The sequence below is a fragment of the Panthera leo genome, chromosome D1, assembly GCF_018350215.1.
Source record: "Panthera leo isolate Ple1 chromosome D1, P.leo_Ple1_pat1.1, whole genome shotgun sequence".
NCBI classification, from domain to species: Eukaryota; Metazoa; Chordata; class Mammalia; order Carnivora; family Felidae; genus Panthera; species Panthera leo.
The window spans coordinates 22,514,342-22,534,221 of record NC_056688.1 but is presented as its reverse complement, the minus strand read 5'-3'; the positions used below and the strand labels follow the sequence as shown (position 1 = coordinate 22,534,221).

Below are 19,880 nucleotides of genomic sequence, written 5' to 3'. Positions count from 1 at the left end.
CTCCAACCACTGGCTGTCCTCTTCTCAGTCCCTCTTCAACTTTCTCTTGGCCCCTTCCTAAGTGCAGAGCAATTAAGTAGGAATGTGAATCTGTCCATTTAAAACTTTCCAACCAATTTAAAAACATCCTGAGGTCTGAAGTGTCCACTTTCTAATTCTTCAAGCTGCTACAATGGGTGACTAAGCTCTAGATGGGGTACAAGGGTAGTGTGTTGAACCACAAATACCTGTCAAAGTCATGATGCCTATTCCTAAAAAGAACTTTTGTGAACAGGAATCCTGAGATCCTCCCGGTTGCATGGTTAAAACTCAAGCTCTCTCATGTTTAGCAATGTGATCTCCCTTACTTTGTTACTGTTCATCTGCCTCAAATTGCCATTCTGAACTTGGCAAAAACACAGCCTAATCTCCCTTCGATTCTAATTTCCTAACCACTGCCCTCAGGCCCTCCCCCTAATGAAAACGTACGAAAAGTTCACACTGCTTTTGCGTGCATCTCATTTGAGACTGTGGCCAGATTTCTATTATAGATATGTCTAATCTATCATTTGTGCAGGCCTGGCCCCACAGTTACAGTACTAAAACTGTGGATTCCTCACTTCCATCTTTAAGCATCTTCTGTAGCCAGTCACAGTGCTGGATAAGCATCACTTCATCCACTTAACCTCCCACCCTTCCAAACTAAGACCAGCTTAGTTGTACAAACACAAATTTCAGGCAGCAAAGATGTGGCCACTTAAATAACTACACCAATTGTAAAAATTTAATCTTAAATAAGGTAATTGCTGATGAAATATGAAGATCTTTGTCAAACCACCCCCACAGCAACCTGGAAGTATTTCTCTGCAATACTACTGTCAAATGACCAAAGATATCACAGATGAATATTGGAAGGAAACCTTATTTTAACTATGTCATTTACATTTTCTTGTGCACAATCTGGTAACAACACCCACTTCCAAGATGCCCATTATTTTAAAACCTTCTATACTTTGAACTTGCTTTTATGTCTCTCAGCAATGAATTTTACATCCTTACTGTCTTGTACGTAATAAACGTTTCTGTTAACCAAATGTCTAACCTTTTGCCAAATGCAAACGTTCAATACACTGAAACCTAAAAGCCTCTCCCACCCTTCCTGAATATGCAGGAGACATAGATACATACAGACTTTAAAATAAACAATTCCCAATTCTTTCACAAGATGTAAACATGATTATAATCACACACTCCGCACTTTCTTAGGGAACATTTTTTAGGACTAATCTCTCAAAACCACAACCAAATTATCCAAGGCAAAGTCGTGTGTTCCACTTAACATTTTTTAACGTTTCACAAGGTGATGACTTTTGAAAATGCAACCATTACACACTTGTGGGAAACCAGCTCACGTTTAATTGTGACATTTTAAAATCGGACAAGTGTTTTGACATCTGCCCCCCTCCCCCATATTTAGTCTCTTTAAAATGACAGGAAAACACCAACCAATCACAGGCTTAATGGGTTTAATAAATTTACCCCTTGAGTTCCTATCTGCAGCACCCAGGATTCCTTTGAAATTCCAGACAGACCCGGCAGTGGCCAGCAGCACACTTCGGACCTCCAGAGTTAAAAGTGCAGGTTCTCTGAGCATTCGGTGTTGTGTGGCACTTGTCCGAAACTGGTACTTCCCTACAGCTGGGGAACTTTCGGTGTACCAGTGGAAAAAAAGCTTTTCCCCTTCAAGGGGAAGAAAATCACTCCTCAAGACCCAGCAGATCTGGCTGCAAGGTCTTTCCTCCTGTCCCATCTCTTCGGGCTTGTTTTTTTGCAGTGGAGCAAGAGAGACCAAAATCTAACCTGAGTTACAAGAAACAAGACAGTGATGGCTATAAAGGGAGTGACCCGGAGCAAATGAGATGCTCCTTCGCCTCCCACATCCAATATATGTGCTTCACAGAAAAACAACAAAAAAGTAACAGGTCCACAAAATACAACAGCTAGAATTACAAAATCCATTCATCCAGAGGGTGGTGGAAGGCAGGAAGGGGAGTTGGGAGGGTAAATGGCACAGGGAGAAAAAAAAGTATTCAAATCAGTTCAGGCACGGGGGCTGGCAAGTGCTAGAAAAGAGCTGCAGAAAAACCTGTGGTCCATTCAGACCCACCGATGTTAGAAATCCACATACTGGTGTCAGGAAGATTCTGCCTTATGCGCACCAGAGACAAAAATCCCAGTTCCTCAGAGAGAAGGGAGTATGCAGCGGGCCCTTGGCAGAGCGGGTCCTGCCTTCTCTGGCAGAGGAGGTGACAAGGAAAGGAGCTCCTACAGCCCCCTTCTGATCCCGCCCATCCCCTCTGGGTGGCAGGCGACTCAGTGGCCTGCAGCAGCCTTCAGTTTGGCAGGAGACGGATGCGGTGAAGGGAATTTCTCGGCAGAGGTTGAGCTACTCAGGGCAGACTGCAGGTAGACCGTCTTGTGGAAAAGTCTGTTGCTTAGGAAAACCACCAAGGAGAAGAGGCGCAACTGGAAAAGGCTGAAAGGCAAGAGACCCGACTTGTTAGATCCCGAGCTGCTCAAACTTCGTGTTTTCACTACTTGACAGCTTATTTTTAAAATTTTTAAAAATTTACGTTAAACATTTTTAAATGACATAGGGGAAAATAGGAGAACTGAAATTTGATCAAGGAAGGACAGACACTAGACACATGGGTTAACAGGCAGCAACCAAAGAATGCACTGGGTCTGATGCGGTCACGAGTACGACAGAATCGCCACTGGGAGTGTCAGGCTTCGAGGAAATAAAGTTACATTTCAGGTTAATTCTGATTTGAGGAGTACTTGTCTATGGCTGACTTCAGAGTATAAACATCAAGCCATGCCTGAAGACATCAAATACTACATGTGCTCCATTTTCAAGAGTTTCAGGGGACAGCCAATTACAGAGCCTGCAATTACAGTGAGCAAGAGTGAGCCAACACCCAAAGCAGATCCGAAATGTTTAATACATGTATCCTCACTGACTTCAGCAAAACTGATCAAAGATTAAACTTTTTTTTTTTAAACTTCAGGAGTGCTATTATTATTGCTGAAGATTCACAGTACTTTTACTATCAATAAACTCATGTAGCCAGATCACATAGCCCACTATAAAAAGTTGGCCATTTTTACAAAAATGGACTTACCCATAGGTGTTTACAAGTGCCTTATGTTCAGTGAACTGTTAAATTTTAAGAATATGTGTAATTCTTTGTAATGTAATGTGCATATATGCCTGGGAAAAATTGGCGAATCCATTCCACAAGTGTTTTTCTCTCATCATAGTATGTATTAATGTTTTCCTACAATGTAAGAGGCTTTTAAAAAGTCTCATTCCTATAATTGTGATGTTATAGCCCTGATCCTTTACACAGACAGATAGCTTATATTAGTTACTACATTTTAGCCAACACTGGCTAATACTTACTATGCTTTGCCAGGGGTCTTTGCTTCATTGGCGCTGATAATGAATAGAGGAAAGAGGATGGAGAAGAGGCAGCCACTGTAAACAGAAGGGAAAGAGTCACCTTCATGACAGCCAAGACTTTGGAAGGGATATTAGAAGCCCAAAGTTCCCTTGCCTCCAGAGCTAACATCATGGCTTGATGAAATCTTAATGTTTCAAACATCTCCAAATTTTTTTTTTTTCCTAAGCACCAGCTACTTTTAACACTGCTCCAGGAGGCAACATAAAAGAGTATGTATGGCATATAGAATCATGCAGGCTAGATTTTAATGCTGACAAACATCTGACTATCTGTCAAGGAGAAAAAGTCTGCAGACCGGACAGCCAAGTAAGAATGGAAAATGCCTACCACAGGAGCAGGTATATGGAAGGTGCTCCTACAATGAGTCTTTATTTTTACTAGTCCCCATCAAGTCCCTCAAGTCAAATTACCTGATAATATATGAGGACTGCATTGCTGTGAGGAAAGCCAAGGGCAAACCAAATCCAAAGTAGTAAGGCCAATTCCTTTCTATGTTTGACAGCCGCTGATGCATTTCAATTCCTAAAACAAGAGAGCTGATACAATTAGATCGCTTATTTCCTTTTAGTCAAATGACTACGTAGACAAATTATTTGAGGTCTCAGTTTTAGGTACAGATCTGTCATGTAGAACAGTTAAAAAAAAGCATACAAATTGGAATTGTTTGAATATGGTAAGGCTTCTGTGCAAAGCTTTTCAGTTCAACAATCACAATTTCAAAGCTGCTAAGAATCATGAATTACCTCATCAGCAACCTTTGTCATGATGAGTCCTGAACAAAGGTATCAAATAAAAGGGCAGCCATTCTCTAGAAATCAATTAACCTCTTCCAAACATGGGACACCCAGACAGATATGCCAAGGTCTTTTACAACATCCCCAAAAGAATATGAAAGCACTGACATCAAATAATTTATCTAATTCAGAATAATGCATGCTCTTTTACGCTATCGCATGGCTCAGTCAGAGCTACATCAAATTAAGCGGCATAAAGACAATGTTCCATTGCCATATCCCCCAGCATCAAAGTTAAGGGTTAAAACCCCTTAAGTGAGGGGCGCCTGGGTGGCTCAGTCGGTTAAGCGTCTGACTTCAGCTCAGGTCACGATCTCGCGGTCCGTGAGTTCGAGCCCCGCGTCGGGCTCTGGGCTGATGGCTCAGAGCCTGGAGCCTGCTTCCGATTCTGTGTCTCCCTCTCTCTCTGCCCCTCCCCCATTCATGCTCTGTCTCTCTCTGTCTCAAAAATAAATAAAACGTTAAAAAAAAAAAAAAAAAAAAAAAAAACCCTTAAGTGAAAATTCTCTCTTGCCAAAGAGGCTACTTCCTTCCAAAGATGGTTTGCCAATGGCCTAAGTATTGAACAGTTTAAGAAGTCTGCACAGCACTTCTGGACTGGACATCCTACTTCTCAGTTTCTTTACACAGACTCACCTTTATTGAACCAACGATATTCAAAGCAGTACAGTGAGTAGAGAAGGGACATATGCAGAAGACTAACCAGTTGACCAACAAGGTGGATGGGAAAGAGACTCACGAACATCCCCTGAAGAACAAATATGGAGAATCTTAATTCCAACACTTCAGAGAACTAACACTATTCACCTGCCACTGAGTCCTCCCCCTCTGCCTAGATAGCCTCACAGATGCTCCGTAAGGGTCTCAACAGCAGGAGAGTGGACAATGCCCATGAGCAAGGAAGAGCTGGTAAGTTCGTGTTGCTTATCATTTTAGGATTTTTAAATTCTCTATTTATTTCTGTGAAAAAATTATTTAAAAAGCATTACCTCCCATAAAGCTTATCTGCCCCCGTATAAATGCAACACCCTGTCTTTGTGAAGCTCCCTCTGGTGAATCCTTTTTCAAAATTTGCCCATGTACCCAGAAGGCCAGTCTCACCTGGATGAGGAAAAGAGCCTGCAGCAAAAGGTTGAAGAGCATGTCAGCAATTATTTTGCTGACACTAGGGAATGGGTGAGGCTTCCTCCCTGACACCTCAAATGCTAGGTCAGCTATGTCCTGTAACAGAGAAAGCAGCTCACCAAAACATGAATAAGATGGCTTCACTATCCATTCCCAAAGCTAAGGCCACTGATCTACCATTAGATCCGCCAGGTGAGAAAAGCCCCCGGACATCTGGCCATGAGATGCTTTTGCGACTGAGACAATAATTCCCTTTTTTTTTTACAAGAGCACAAAAATCACCACTGGCTGCATGACCAACAAAGGTTAAGGCTATGAAATCGTTCCTGCATAGCCACCACTCACAGGCTAAAACCTGCCACCCACCAACCCATCATGCGGCAGCACCCAGACTCCATTCTCTCCTGGACCTACCTGAAACCAAATGGCATTGACAACTTTGCTAAGCACAAACAGAGGAAGTACCCAAAGAGCACTGAAAATGGACGTAAGGAAGAATTCCAGCCACGACCAAACATCTCCATGTAGTGATGGATCACCTAAGAAAGGGGAAAAGAGAGTTGTCACTGTAACTGGAGAAATGAAAAACAAAAAAGACCGAATATGGAACCCCCTAGTTGGTGACTATTCTCCCTCACCACACACACACACACACACACACACACACACCCTGTGTTTCTTTCCAGCACACGACCATGACTACTTCAGATAGTTTTCCTCTTCGTAGACACATCAAATTCTAGCCACAGCTCTCATTGGAGTAGTCCTAGATATGTGCTGCTTACCTTGAGACAGACCCGCTTACCGGGTGCTGACTGACACATCACAGACCTTTGACAGTACACAGTATAAAGGAAACTACCTGGGTTTAAATCCCAGCTCGGCCCCTTACTAATAGTTTAACCTCGGGTAACTAACTTCCATTTTCTCATCCACGAAAATGATGTTGGTAACAGTACCCACTCAAAGGGTTGTTGACAGGCTTGAGCTAAAAACAGCTAAAGCTCCTGGAACAGGGAAGTGTTTGGTAAACTGAGGGAGACAGGGACAATCCCTTGTACCCCCGCCCCAGGCACGCAGCACACAGCAATGCATATACTTACCAATAATTTGGGCTGTTACTGACTGGAGTACAGGAATAAACACTCGATAAAACAACAGGAGACTTAACTAAAGGAAAGAATAAAGTAAACATTAAAAGCTCTTCTTTAAAAAGAGTTCAAAGTTTCAGTGTCATTTTCCAGATGGAGGTGCCTTTTCAAGGAGCCCTGAAGAGGCACCAAAACTGGACCCGTTTCTATAGCCTAGTCCTTCTCTAAGGTACAAACCTGACATTGCTTGTAAAAACAGAGGATCTTAGGGACACAGACAAACATTTTAATAATATTCAGACCAAAATACAGGCACATACTAAATACATAGTAATATTTTATTAAGCAAACATCCAAAAACATCTGTGAAATGTTTGGATTAAGACAAGTTGGATTACATGGAATTCCAAGTCCCCCCAAAAAAATCTCACTACCCGTTCTTCAAAGTACTCAAATTTCACTTAAGCCCGTGTTGGCTCTCAGTTAACTCTAGGCAACATATTCTGGTGTGGGTTTTCAATAGTCATCAATTCTAGTAGAATGATAAGACCAGGTGCAAGGATAACCTTGCTCTTGTCCTTCTGCCTTTCCCTTCTGATAGTTGCTCTTCTCCAAAATGCCCCATGTCAAGAGAAACTGTTACCGCTAACATTAAAACTTGTGAATGAGTCGTTTTTTAAAAATAAAATGTATATTCAGGGCTATCCCTGACATTTACATACAAGTGTTCTTTGAGTGGAAATAAAATCATTGCAGAAGCACAGATTCCCAGTTATGGTTTAAGCATGTATCAGTAGGTAAAAGCTACTTGTCTCAGTTTCAAGAAAAGAATTGAAAGCTATTAAGAGAGCAACAATCTGAAGATGCTTGTAAGGCACCTGGCATTTGAGGAAAAAGAACTCACCCAGAATACTCCACCATTCCAAGCGCAGCACTGGAAAATTCTACTAACGATACGCGGCTCACTGGAAAAGACCACATGCATTCAGCTAATATGGCACACAGGCCATTTCCAAATCAACATTCATTCACTCACTCACCATTACCTTTTGTTGGTTACCATTATTTTTCTAGCACCTACTGTTCTCTCAATGCTCTCCCAGTGTCAATAAGAAATGGTTAAAAATATTTCTTAGGGGCTCCTCAGTAGCTCAGTTGGTCAGGCGGTTAAACGTCCAACTTCGACTCAGGTCATGATCTCATGGTTCCTGAGTTCGGGCCCTGCATTGGGCTCAGCACAGAGCCTGCTTCGGAGATCTGTCTCCCTCTTGCTCTGCCCCTCCTCAACTCGCCTGGGAGCGCTCTCCTGTGCACTCTCTCCCCCTCTGTCTCAAAAATACATGAACATTAAAGAAAAATATTTCTAGGAAAACAGATTCTTATAATTATTATTTGCAGTTCTCTATTCACCATTCTGTCTTTTTAAAACACCATGACATTTTTTAAATGTCAGTTTATATAAATCTCTGCATTCTTTTTTTTTAATTTCTTAAAATATTGATTGATTGATTGGGGGGGGGGAGGCGGCTGGATCCCTCGACCCTGAGATCACAACCTGAGCCAAACTGAAGAGTCAGACACAACCAACTGAAACACCATGACATTCTGAACAAGCATTATTAGTAGACCCTAGTTTAATTTAATGTGGGGAAAAAAAAAGAGTCACCCGTAACATTTTTTTGGAAAAAAAGTACAAAAAACAAAGCGGGTACTGAAACTCTGAGTGACTATATAAGGTCTTCATTCTACACTAAGGACCAGCCACTTTCTGAAGCGCCCTCCCCCTCAGGTATTTTCTGACATCAGCCCCCGCTGCTTACCTCTCTTGCTTCCTTTCTATACTTTGGGCTCTCCTCTGTGCCAGGACACTGCTTGCCCTTCTTCGACGCTGCTCCTCTCTCTTTTGCTGAATCCGAGCATCGAGCTTTGAGATGGTACAAATTCCCCAGATGGAGTCTTTGATTCCCTGTATTAAAGAGGGAGGAATACACATCAGGAGACTTTCCCAAATTACATAAAGTGAAATAACAGTGGAAACTATTGAAATTTCTCTGCTACATGGCTTAAGGGAGACTTAATCTTTTGATATAATTCAAAATTTATAGGAGTTGTAAGAATAGAACTTCCAAATATCCTTTCTCCAGCTTTGCGAAGTAATAATAAATGTGGTAAATTAATTATTTACATATATGCATTTTTCCTATATCAGAATGTGTATTTCCAAGAATGATATTCTTCCATATAAACCCAAGTTACGAATTCAAGAAATTTAATACCGAAATACTTGAATCTACAGTCTATATTCCAGTTTCTCCATTTGTCCCAACAATGCCCTCTAGGGCATGTTTACCCTTCACGTGTCAGAAATCAGTTCAGAATCATATACTACCTTTAGCTGTCATGGCTCTTTAGCCTCTTTCAATCAGAAACAGCTCTTCAGCCTGTCTTTCTTTTTGAAATACAGAGGCCAGTTATTTCATGCTACTCTCTCAATTCAGGTCCACTCACAATTAGACCCAGGTTGCCCCTTTTGGGGCAGGAATATCACAGAAGTGCTGGTGTGCCCTTCCCGGTATTACATCCAGAGACACATGACATCTGTCTGCCCTTGCGAGTCATGTTAATTTTACATACTCAGTCAAGGGGTTGTCCAGCTTTTCTCCACTATATGGTTGCAAACTTTTCATCTTGCAATTAATCAGCTATGGGTGGGCAGACAGGGCTGAGACCAGGCAAGTATCCTGCTCAAGTTCTCTCCCCTAGATTTAGTACCCACTGACAATTCTTGCTCAAACCAAGCTTGAAGAACATGGTTGCAAAACAGTGGCTTTCCAATCCCTCTACACTTAAGACTACAGAGCCCAGTATTGCCCTCCCCTATATTCTTTCAGTATTAATCAAATGCCTCTAGTATGTCCTCTATCCTGTGCTAAACTCTAGTGATACTGAGGACAAATTAAACACTGGTCTCTAGAATGACCACAGATGGAGAAAGACACAAATAAATCATTACTATAAAATGTGAACAGCTGCAGGATAAGAGCATGCCACATAAGACGGAGATAATATGGCGGTAGAGCTGGAGAAAAAAATGTCCTTAAAGAGTGTATGAAGGGGGAGAAGGCTAAGTCTATTAAGACAGTGACAGAAGCTCTTGCCAACCATATTGGAAGAGCTCCAACAGCAGAAAATTTTGTTAGTGCTACAACCTCCAGAACTGCCTATCGCCCAGTCCCAAAAACTACACTCATTCATCCATCCATTCACCCACACATTAAGCATCTTCAATGAGCTAGACATTGGTCATATGTAATGAACTTTTAAGCACTCCCATTGAGCAAGGACCGCCCCCATCCTCCCCCCCCCGCCCCCCCCCCCAATTGAATGGGCCTCTCTCTTGCTCCCAGGAATACAGCTACATGGGCTACAACCAGGGCATTAAGTCTCAGACATCCACTATGATGGAATTGTGTGCTATTGGTTAATTTGGGTTATTAAGTCCTAAACAGATCTTTATGGGACATTTTCCTAGAGCATCATCTGCACCATGTGGAATGGAGAGAAAATAGGTTCTGTAATGCAAATATGAATAGAGTAGTTTAGGTAATAGTATTATATCAATGTTCATTGTTTAATTTTGACCAGTGGACCAAGGTTACATAACATTAGGGGAAGCTGGTGAAGGATATAGGGCAACTCTTTGTACTATCCTGCAACTTTTGTGTAAGTCTAAAATTATTCCAAAATAAGTTTTTTTTTTTAAATATAAGTGTCAGTATCCTTTTTTTTTTTTTTTTTCAACGTTTTTTATTTATTATTTTTTTGGGGGACAGAGAGAGACAGACAGAGCATGAACGGGGGAGGGGCAGAGAGAGGGAGACACAGAATCGGAAACAGGCTCCAGGCTCCGAGCCATCAGCCCAGAGCCTGACGCGGGGCTCGAACTCACGGACCGCGAGATCGTGACCTGGCTGAAGTCGGACGCTTAACCGACTGCGCCACCCAGGCGCCCCAGTATCCTTTTTTTTGAGAGAGAGGGCAGAAGTGAGGGAGGGGCAGAGAGAGAGAGAATCCCACAAGGGGCAGAGAAAGAGAGGGGGGGAGGGGGGGGAGGGGGGGGGGAGGGAGGGAGGGAGAGAGAGAGAAAGGAGGCTCACCCGAAGCAGGGCTCGTGTTTTACCCGAAGCGGGGTTCGTGCTCACCTGATGCAGGGCTCGAGCTCATGAATGTGAGATCATAACCTGAGCCAAAGTCAGATGGTTAACGACTGAGCCACCCAGGAGCCCCCAAAATAAAAAGCTTCTCATTTCTTTATTTTAATGTTTATTCATTTTTTGAGAGAGAGAGAGAGCACAAGTGGAGGAAGGACAGAGAGAGAGGGAGACACAGAATCCCAAGCAGGCTCTAGGCTCTGAGCTGTCACTACAGGGCCCAACACAGGGCTCAAGCTCATGAGCCATGAGATTATGACTTGAGCCGCAGTTGGACGCTTAATTGACTTGAGTCCCCCAGGCACCCCCACTAAAAATCTTTCTAAAGAAAAGGCTCTGGAGCCAAACTGACCAAGGTTCCAATACTAGAGACATACGCTAGATAGGTCTCTCAAGCTTCTGGAAGATGCAGGACAATACTTACTGTCCTGAGTAGTATGGATGAGAATGAAAACCTGCATGTGAAGAACCCAACAAATATAATAAAAATTCCCAAAAAAAACCTAAAGGATTTCCTAGTCGGTTTCTGTAGCAAAAAGATCAAGAGATTACTAGATGACATACTCACCCTGGCAAGGTCCTGGAGAAAGGTTTTGACACTGTCAGCCATCTCTTCACCACCCAAACTACTAACTACACAGGAGAGAGAAGCGTCTCAAAATCTTTCATCATGAAGGACCTGGAAACAGATGGAACATAATGGGGCAACAAACAGTTATCTTACAGGTAAGTTACCTCACATACATTTCTACACGATGATGTTTTCCATGTATTTACATCTCTACTCAGAGTGCAGCAGATTCCAGCACTCCCGTAGATACTAACACAGTGAACTAAGTAAAGATACACCTGCAACAGCTGAAACCTGAAAGCAATACAATTTTTTTCATGTTTGACAGATAAAGTAACCACGTGAGCAGGGGAGGGGCAGAGAGGGAGAGAGGAAGAGAGGAAAAGAAGGAGAGAGAGAATTCCAAGAAGGCTCCACGCTCAGTGTGGAGCTGGATGTGGGGTCGATCTCACAATCGACTGGGGACCCAGGCGACCGAAGCAATACAAATTTTAAAGTACTTCCCACTCTTTCACTTTTATATGGGGTAAATGTGCTCTTGGACCAGGCCTCCTTAGGCCTTGAAGTCCCTAACTATCCCTCCTACACTTCCCAAATACTTGAGGATTTGATGAGTGATAATTACATTTCAGTATCCTCCTAAGCGATTATTTATGCTTGATGTATAACCTCAAACACTTGAATGAAAACACAAGAGCAAGATGAAAGTTCTAGCAAGAATTACTAAATACTATAATTCATGCACAGGATCCTCTGGTATACAAGTGAGCTTAAGGTACAATATGAAACTGCCCACCTAGACCACCAAATAAGCCTCCCTCTGTTTTCAACTTTAAATATATACATATATATATATATATATATATATATACACACAATTTTTTTTTTTTTAACATTTATTTATTGTCGAGAGGCAGAGCATGAGCAGGGGAGGGGCAGAGAGAGGGAGACACAGAATCCAAAGCAGGCTCCAGGCTCTGAGCTGTCAGCACAGAGCCCGACGGGGGCTCGAACCCACAAACTGGGAGATCATGACCTGAGCCGAAGTCGGATGCTCAACTGACTGAGCCACACACGCGCCCCTATACACACAATTTTAATATGCACGCAAGAAACGGTGGACTATAAACTGGGCCAAAAAAGTTCATGTGTATAAACATTCTTTAAAATACTATAACTTTTTCATTTTATGTATTTCTCAGGTGAATGAGAAATCTAGCTTCAAAAATTATGAGAGACTTTCACAAGCATCTTGTATAAACTCAACTTTCAAAACACAGCACATTTTGTCACATATATAACCACTTCAAACTGTACCTTGACCCAACTGGATTAGTGCCACCCAGAACCAGAAGAACAAGGAATATAGTGGTAGGAAGGCAACTTTCACAACACCGTATGTACCACCTGCTCCTGAGGTCAAATCCCATTACTTCAGAATAAAGAAGTTTCTAGAGTAAGAAACTTCTGTTAACACTCCCAGTTGAAAACAAAAACACCTCACAGTGACAGGATAACTCGCTGCCAGGTGAATAATAACTGTTCAAGGATGATACTAGTTTGTAAAGACTATCATGGATTCACTTTTTTTTATTTTTTATTTTTTTTAACGTTTATTTATTTTTGAGACAGAGAGAGACAGAGCATGAACGGGGGAGGGTCAGAGAGAGAGGGAGACACAGAATCTGAAACAGGCTCCAGGCTCTGAGCTGTCAGCACAGAGCCTGACGCGGGGCTCGAACCCACGGACTGCGAGATCATGACCTGAGCCGAAGTTGGACGCTTAACCGACTGAGCCACCCAGGCGCCCCTATCATGGATTCAAACCAGCTACTTTCTCATCTATAAATTAAGGATCTTAAAATTCTCCATTCGTCTTTTGAATACAAGATATAACATGAAAATGGTAACTTCTATATAAACATAATCCCAGTAAACATGAACTAGCTTGGGAATTTAAGGAAACCAATCACTTAGCCTGGATTTCTCACAGGGCACGAAGCATGGCAGTTCTAGTCCAGCAGAACAGCTGTGTTACCTGAACCGTGGCCATGAACACCTGGTTTCTGCACGTACAAGTGGCAGGTTACCTAGTGACCAACAGCAGCCTTGGTAGGACAAGTCACTTCAATTCTCTACAGAGACCCTAACAGCCTTCCTTCAGGAATTCTTGGTGATTGTCCGGTTTGACAAAAACTGAAGCATGGAGAAAAACAGAACTTGACACAATTTAAGACCACACAGGAGGAACGTTACAACTGAGCTGGAAGGAAAGAAGATGCATCTGGTTCTCATCATTTTACAGCTGGAGGAACTGAGTCTCCGAAGTTAAATGGCTTGCTCAAAATCACAGCAAATGAAAGGCTACTGCAATCTTCAAAACCCTGGTGTTCAGACCCTCTGTCGGGACTTCTTTTTCCTCAAGCTTTGCAATTAGTTTAACCCGAGCCATCCCATGGACAACTTCTGAACCTAGATTTACAGACGGCCATTAGATTCTCAGCAGTCATTAGAACGTATTAAGCATCTACTGAGGCACATTCCTGTCCTTTCATTTCTAAGCCACCAAGCCCGGAAAGCAGGAACCTGTCCTAGCCCACACCAGGTGCAGAAAGGATGAGCATCCTCACATCTCACGGGGGCTCCACGGATTGCCCCGGGCCCACGGGCTCAGACGCATCTTCGCCTTAGCTCCTTGCCAATTTCGACCGGAAACTAGTCTCCCGCAACCCAGCCGTACACGAGGTGCGGAGCACGCTCACCTCCGGTCACACGCAGAGATAAACATAGACGCGCTGCACCTGGGGCAGCGTCCCGCGCCCCGGCCCGACCCCGCTCGGGCCGGAACCTTCCTGCCAGGGGTCCCCTGCAGGAGCCCCTGCCCCGAACCCCGCACCTCCGCGCTCGGGGCCTCCCTGTCCTCGCACGCCCTTACCGCCCCTGCCTCGCAAGGCCCCAGCCGCGCGCCCGCTACGCGGCGCCAGGGGCCTGGCTCGGCCACTCTGCACCTACCCGGCCGCTCCGCCGCCCGGCCCCTCGCCCACCGCGCGTCAGCTCGGCTCCTCCTGGCCCCTTCACGCCCGGCCGCCAGCTCCCGCCCGGGCGCTCCCAGGGCCGGGGCCGCTGCGCCCGAACTGGGCATGCCCGGGCCGCACGGGGCCGCTGGGAAGTCGGGCGGGCGCCGAGCCGAGCGGAGACGATCCGAGCCACGCCGCGCCGCCCCGGGTGGCGGGGGCGGGGCCGCAGCGGCGGAGGGGGCGGGGCCAGGCGGGGCGACTGAGCCTGGGAAATGCAGTCCGTGGGCCGGGCCTCGCCGGTCCCGCGCCGCGTGCGAGGAAGCCTAGGACCGCCCGACGCGCTTCCCATACCGCTTTCCTCATCGCGTCCTTCCCGATACCTCATCCTGTTCTTTGCCCTCCCCAGTATACTCCTGCCTGGTTGCTTGTCCTTCTAAAACCCTACGAAACCTAACAACAGAACGAAATAGAGGTCACCTTGGTTTATCTGGTTGGAGATTTTTGTAAGCAAAGGGTACTAAGCAAGATGGGTTTAAGTCAGGATCATCAAGAACAAACAGGACAAGCCGCTATGCAGTTTGGCTGCATTAGGTGTGTACTCTGACGGCAAAGTGATGGTTGAGATTAAAATTTTAAAAATAAAGAAATAAAACCTTTTCATCTCCATCCCCACCAGTCCATTTTTACCCCAGGGATGGCCATTCCTTGGGAATCCACATTAAGCCTCACCTGCAACCTTTTTCTCTTCTATTCCAAGCCTCTTAAATCTCATTTCCTATTTCTTCTTTTCACTTCCTATTTTCCTTTACCTCTAACTGTGCTTAGAGCTGCTAGTGCTAAGATCACCTATAGAATCAGATTTTTACCACTAGAAGCTATTTAGTGCAACCTCCTATGTGTAGGCTATGAAGCCCAGGTGTCGGGTGACTCACTCAAGGTCAGTGGCAGAGCAAATGCCCAGGACTCCTGACCCTCTCCTCAGTTAAGTGGGCTGGGAGTTGTCGACCTCTCTTCTCCTTGGCCCAACTTCCTGCCCCATGCCAAAATAAGCCTGTTAAAAAATAGTTTGGAGACAAAAAGGAAGCAACTTAAGGACTTGGTGGTTGGATGAAGAGGTAGAGAGAAGGGCACATGAATGCTCCTATGTTTCTAGGTTGGCTAACCTGATGGATAGAAAGGTCATTAACTGACATTGGAAATGCAGGACAGGTAAGAATCATGAAGGAAGACAAATTCAGTTTTACACACGTTGAGTTCCAGGTGCCTGCCATATATACACAAGTGGAAATATTTCAGTAGGCAACTGGATCTGGACTCACGAGAGAGATATGGGTAACAATACAGATCTAGGAGTTGTTGGCATATAGATGATAGTTGAAATGACAGAAGTAGAAGAGATCACCCAAGGAACCACATAGAAATGAAGCAGCACTGGGGCTATTCAGTCCCTGGAGCAGGTGAATCTTGATCTCAGGGCTGTGAATTTGAGCCCCATGTTGGATGTTGAGATTACTTAAAAAACAAAACCTTCAGGGGCACCTGAGTAATTCAGTCAGTTAAACATCCGACTCTTGATTTCGGCTCAGGTCATGATCTCACGATTCGTGGGTTCAAGCCCGGAGTCAGGCTCTGCACTGACAGTGTGGAGCCTGCTTGGGATTCTCTGTCTCCTTCTCTCTCTCTCTCTCAAAAAGAAATAAACATTAAAAAGAATAAAAAACCTTTTATAGGAAAAAAAGAAAGAAAGAAAGAAAGAAAGAAAGAAAGAAAGAAAAGAAAGAAAGAAAGGCAGCAGCATAAACTGAAGCCATGGGTATAATAGCTTTTAATGAGTTCTGTGAGTCTTTCTAGAAAATTATTGAAACTAGGGAAGTTCTTGGGAACTCCTGAACTTGCAAGTGGTGTCAGAAATAAGGGTGCTTTTGTAGACTGTGCTCCCTCTAACTTCACAGTTTACCAAAAGGCATACAGAGGAATATTCATAGCAGCACTATTTCCAACTGCCAAATTCTGGAAACAACCAAAACATGCATCAACAGTAAATGGATTAAAAAATGTTAGCATATTTATAAGACAGAGTACTGTATGAATGAAAATGGATCAATCTTATAAATATTAAATTGGGCAAAAGAAACCAACACAAGAGCATGCATACTGTACATTTCTACTTATAGAAAGGCAAAAAGCAGGCAAAACTAATCAAGGTGTTAGAAATCATATTAATGGTTACATTTGGGAAGGAAGGGGGAAGGGATATGAGGAGGACATTTGGGTTGCTGGTAATGTTCTATCTATTGATCTGGGTGGGAGTTACATGGATGGGTTCACGTAGAAAACTTAGCTCTGCGCTTAAAATTTGTGCTTTTTCTGTGTATATGTTACACTTCAGTTGAAAAGTTTTCATTAAGAAAAGCTTAAATGTGAAAGAGAAGGGCTCTGTCATCAGGTGACTAGAACTAAAAGAGCCTTTTTTTATTTTTTTAAGTTGGAGGAAAATTGAATATTTTTTCTAAAAAGAAAGAGCCAAATACAAAGGAAAGTTGAAGAAACCGGAAAGAGAAACTAGAGAAATATTCTTGCAGAGATTTGAGAGAGGATAAAATCAAAAGTTCTTGTGGAACTTTGTCTATTTCTTAGGTATAGAAAATTTGTTAGAAATATACACTTGTGGGGCGCCTGGGTGGCTCGGTGGGTTAAGCGTCTGACTTCAGCTCAGGTCATGATCTCACAGACCGTGAGTTCAAGCCCCGCGTTGGGCTCTGGGCTGATGGCTCAGAGCCTGGAGCCTGCTTCCGATTCTGTGTTTCCCTCTCTGTCTGCCCCTCTCCCGTTCATGCTCTGTCTCTCTCTGTCTCAAAAATAAACGTATAAAAAAAAAAATTTTTTTTTAAATAAAAAAAAATATACACTTGTTTTTAATATTTATTTATTTTTGAGAGAGAGAGAGAGAGAGAGAGAGAGAGAGAGAGAGAGAAAGGCAGGGCGTGAGCAGGGGAGGGGGAGAGAGAGAGGGACACAGAATCCGAAGCAGACTCCAGGCTCTGAGCTGTCAGCACAGAGCCCATTGTGTGGCTGTGAGATCATGACCTGAGCTGAAGTTGGATGCTTAACCTACTGAGCCAGCCAGACGCCCTAGAAATACACATTCTAAAGAGTCACACCAGAGATTTTGATTCAGTGTATCAGGGACGGAACCCAGAAATAGACACTTTATACCAGTGTTTGTACTCCAGGTGTTTGTACTGCAGGAGGTCATAACCCTGAGAAACACTGCCCCGAGGCAGTGAGAGGGGTAGAAAGGGCACAATATTGGGGGCCAGATGATTTTTGCACAGTTTTTGATTTACCACTGTACCTTCCATCAGGAGAGTTTTGTATCTTTTGCTTGCTTGCTTTGGTTTTAGTTCCCACAGGTCATATACCATGCAAACCTCTGTGCAACGTTGTTCATTTCTCCAAGCTTCAGATGCCTCATCTGTAATGATAGTATCTACCACAGAGTAATTAAGAATTGAATTAAATTATGTGGAAGGGAGGCTTCTTCTTCTGGCCGACATGTAACAACAGTCACCCTCCCAACTGAAACAACTACAGAAACAGACAATATACATACATGCAACAATAATTTTCAGATATCGGACATCAGGCAATGTAGGACAATGATCCCTGAGAGTGGCGGAAACAAGTGAGATGAGCCTACTGTGGGTCCATTTTAGTGCATGGGGGCTGTAACACAGACAGTAGAAATTCAGGTGAACCTAGCATGCTCCCTGAGGGTAGCAGCTGGAGTTGGGGGTCCCACGGGGCACAGGTGGCTAGAGTTCACAGGGCAGAGCTCTAGAGAGGGAAGAGAGCAGAGAGAGGGGTAGAGGCTCCAGTGAGCTGTAGAGAGGCACCGCATGGGTTTTGCTGAGCACACATCAGTGCATCATATGAGGAAACTACTCAACTGTGAGTAAGAGCCACCCAAAAGGACTAGAGGAAATAATCCCTGAACCTCACAAAAATGTAAGAATACTTTGTGTTCCTACCAGCCAGAAGGGAAAGAACTTGATAATTAAAGGACATAGGGTAGAATAATGCCCAGAAAAACATTGTCTCAGTAGTGGCAAAAGCCAGCCTTTACCAAAGGCTGTACTAGTCCTACCTAACAAACTTTAAAAAAGCCACCCTCAACCTTGACAGAGAGTACCAGTGTTCCAAGTATGTTTACTATATCCCAGAAAAAAGCTCAAATATATGTACATGAAGGGTGCCTGGGTGGCTCAGTCAGCTGAATGTCTGACTCTTGATTCCAGCTCAGGTCATGATCCCAGGGTCATAGGATCGAGCCCCGCATAAGGTTCTACACTGAGCATGGAGCCTGCTTAAGGTTCTCTCCCTCTCTCTCTCTCTCTCCCTCTCCCTCTCTCGCGCACGCGCACTATCTCTCCCTCTGCCCCCTCCCCAGCTCACTCTCTCTCTCTAAAATAAATAAATAAAATATAATACATACATGCATACATACATACATAAATGTGTATGAATACAAAAATATCCAACTTTCTACAAGGAAACATTCATAATGTTTTGACATTTAATAAAAAATGATGAGGCATGCAAAGATGCAGGAAAATATAATGCATCATGAAGAGAATAACCAATCAATAGCAACAGATCCATAAATGGCACAAGTGATAGAATAAATAAGAACATCAGAAAGAGTTATTGTAATTATATTCCATATATTCGAGAAGGTAGAAAAGAAACTGAGCAAGTTAAGTAGATGTATGAAAATATTAAAAAGGGCCAGATCAAACTTCTAGAGATTTAAACCACGATGTCTGAGATGAAAAATACATTTTAGGGAATTACAGCAGATTAGGCATTACAAAAGAAAAAATGATGAACTTAAATGCACAACAAGAGAAAATATCCAAAATGAAAAAGAGAGATCAGTGGGCCAGGGACATGTTCAAGGGATCTAAAGTACAGCACTGGGGTACCAGGGTGGCTCAGTCGGCTGAGTGTCCGACTCTTGATTTCAGCTCAGGTCATGATCTCATAGTTTGTGAGTTTGAGCCCAGAATTGGGCTCTGTGCTGACAGCATGGAGCTTGCTTGGAATTCTCTCTCTCTCTCTCTCTCTCTCTCTCTCTCTCTCTCTCCCCCTCTCTGCCCCTCCCCTACTCTCTCTCTCTCAGAATAAATAAATAAATAAATAAATAAATAAATAAACTTTAAAAAATTTAAAAAAATAGAGTACATCCATTAAGAGTGCTAAAGGAGACCGAAGTCAGAAGTAGAATGGCTGACAGTGTCCAAATTTGATGGAAATTATAAACCCAAAGATCTAAGACAAGCACAAGAAACAGGAAGAAAACCACACCAAGACACGTCATACTCAAATTGCTTAAAACCATCAATAAAGAGAAAATCTTAAAAGCTGTCAGAGTAAAAAGAAATATTCTGTTTAAAGGATCAGAAATGAGGATGCAAACCGTATGAGAATGCAGAAACATCTTTCTGCATTCAAAGGAGAGATAACTGCCAACCTGGAATTCTACACCTGGCAAAATGCTTTTCA

At 43.4% G+C, this 19,880-nt stretch overlaps 1 protein-coding gene across 1 annotated transcript; it reads right to left on the bottom strand.

The window, feature by feature from the left end:
* Positions 1-1,195: 1,195 nt before the first annotated feature.
* On the bottom strand, positions 1,196-14,468 carry EI24 (EI24 autophagy associated transmembrane protein). The gene is made up of 11 exons (XM_042906284.1): positions 14,311-14,468; positions 11,296-11,406; positions 8,337-8,482; positions 7,421-7,481; positions 6,529-6,595; positions 5,840-5,964; positions 5,402-5,521; positions 4,937-5,048; positions 3,917-4,028; positions 3,446-3,520; positions 1,196-2,515 (listed from the first exon to the last, which is right to left on the bottom strand). The coding sequence occupies exons 2-11, from the start codon at positions 11,335-11,337 to the stop codon at positions 2,353-2,355; spliced, it is 1,023 nt and encodes a 340-aa protein (XP_042762218.1). The 5' UTR covers positions 11,338-11,406; positions 14,311-14,468; the 3' UTR covers positions 1,196-2,352.
* Between the last annotated feature and the right edge of the window lie 5,412 nt (positions 14,469-19,880).

Coding starts and splice junctions, on each gene's coding strand:
- EI24 (XM_042906284.1), bottom strand. CDS start 11,337: ATGGCTGACAGTGTCAAAACCTTTCTCCAGGACCTTGCCAGG. Junction 8,483..11,295: donor TTCTCCAGGACCTTGCCAGG/GTGAGTATGTCA, acceptor TCTTTAATACAG/GGAATCAAAGACTCCATCTG. Junction 3,521..3,916: donor CAGTCCTCATATATTATCAG/GTAATTTGACTT, acceptor TTCTGTTTACAG/TGGCTGCCTCTTCTCCATCC.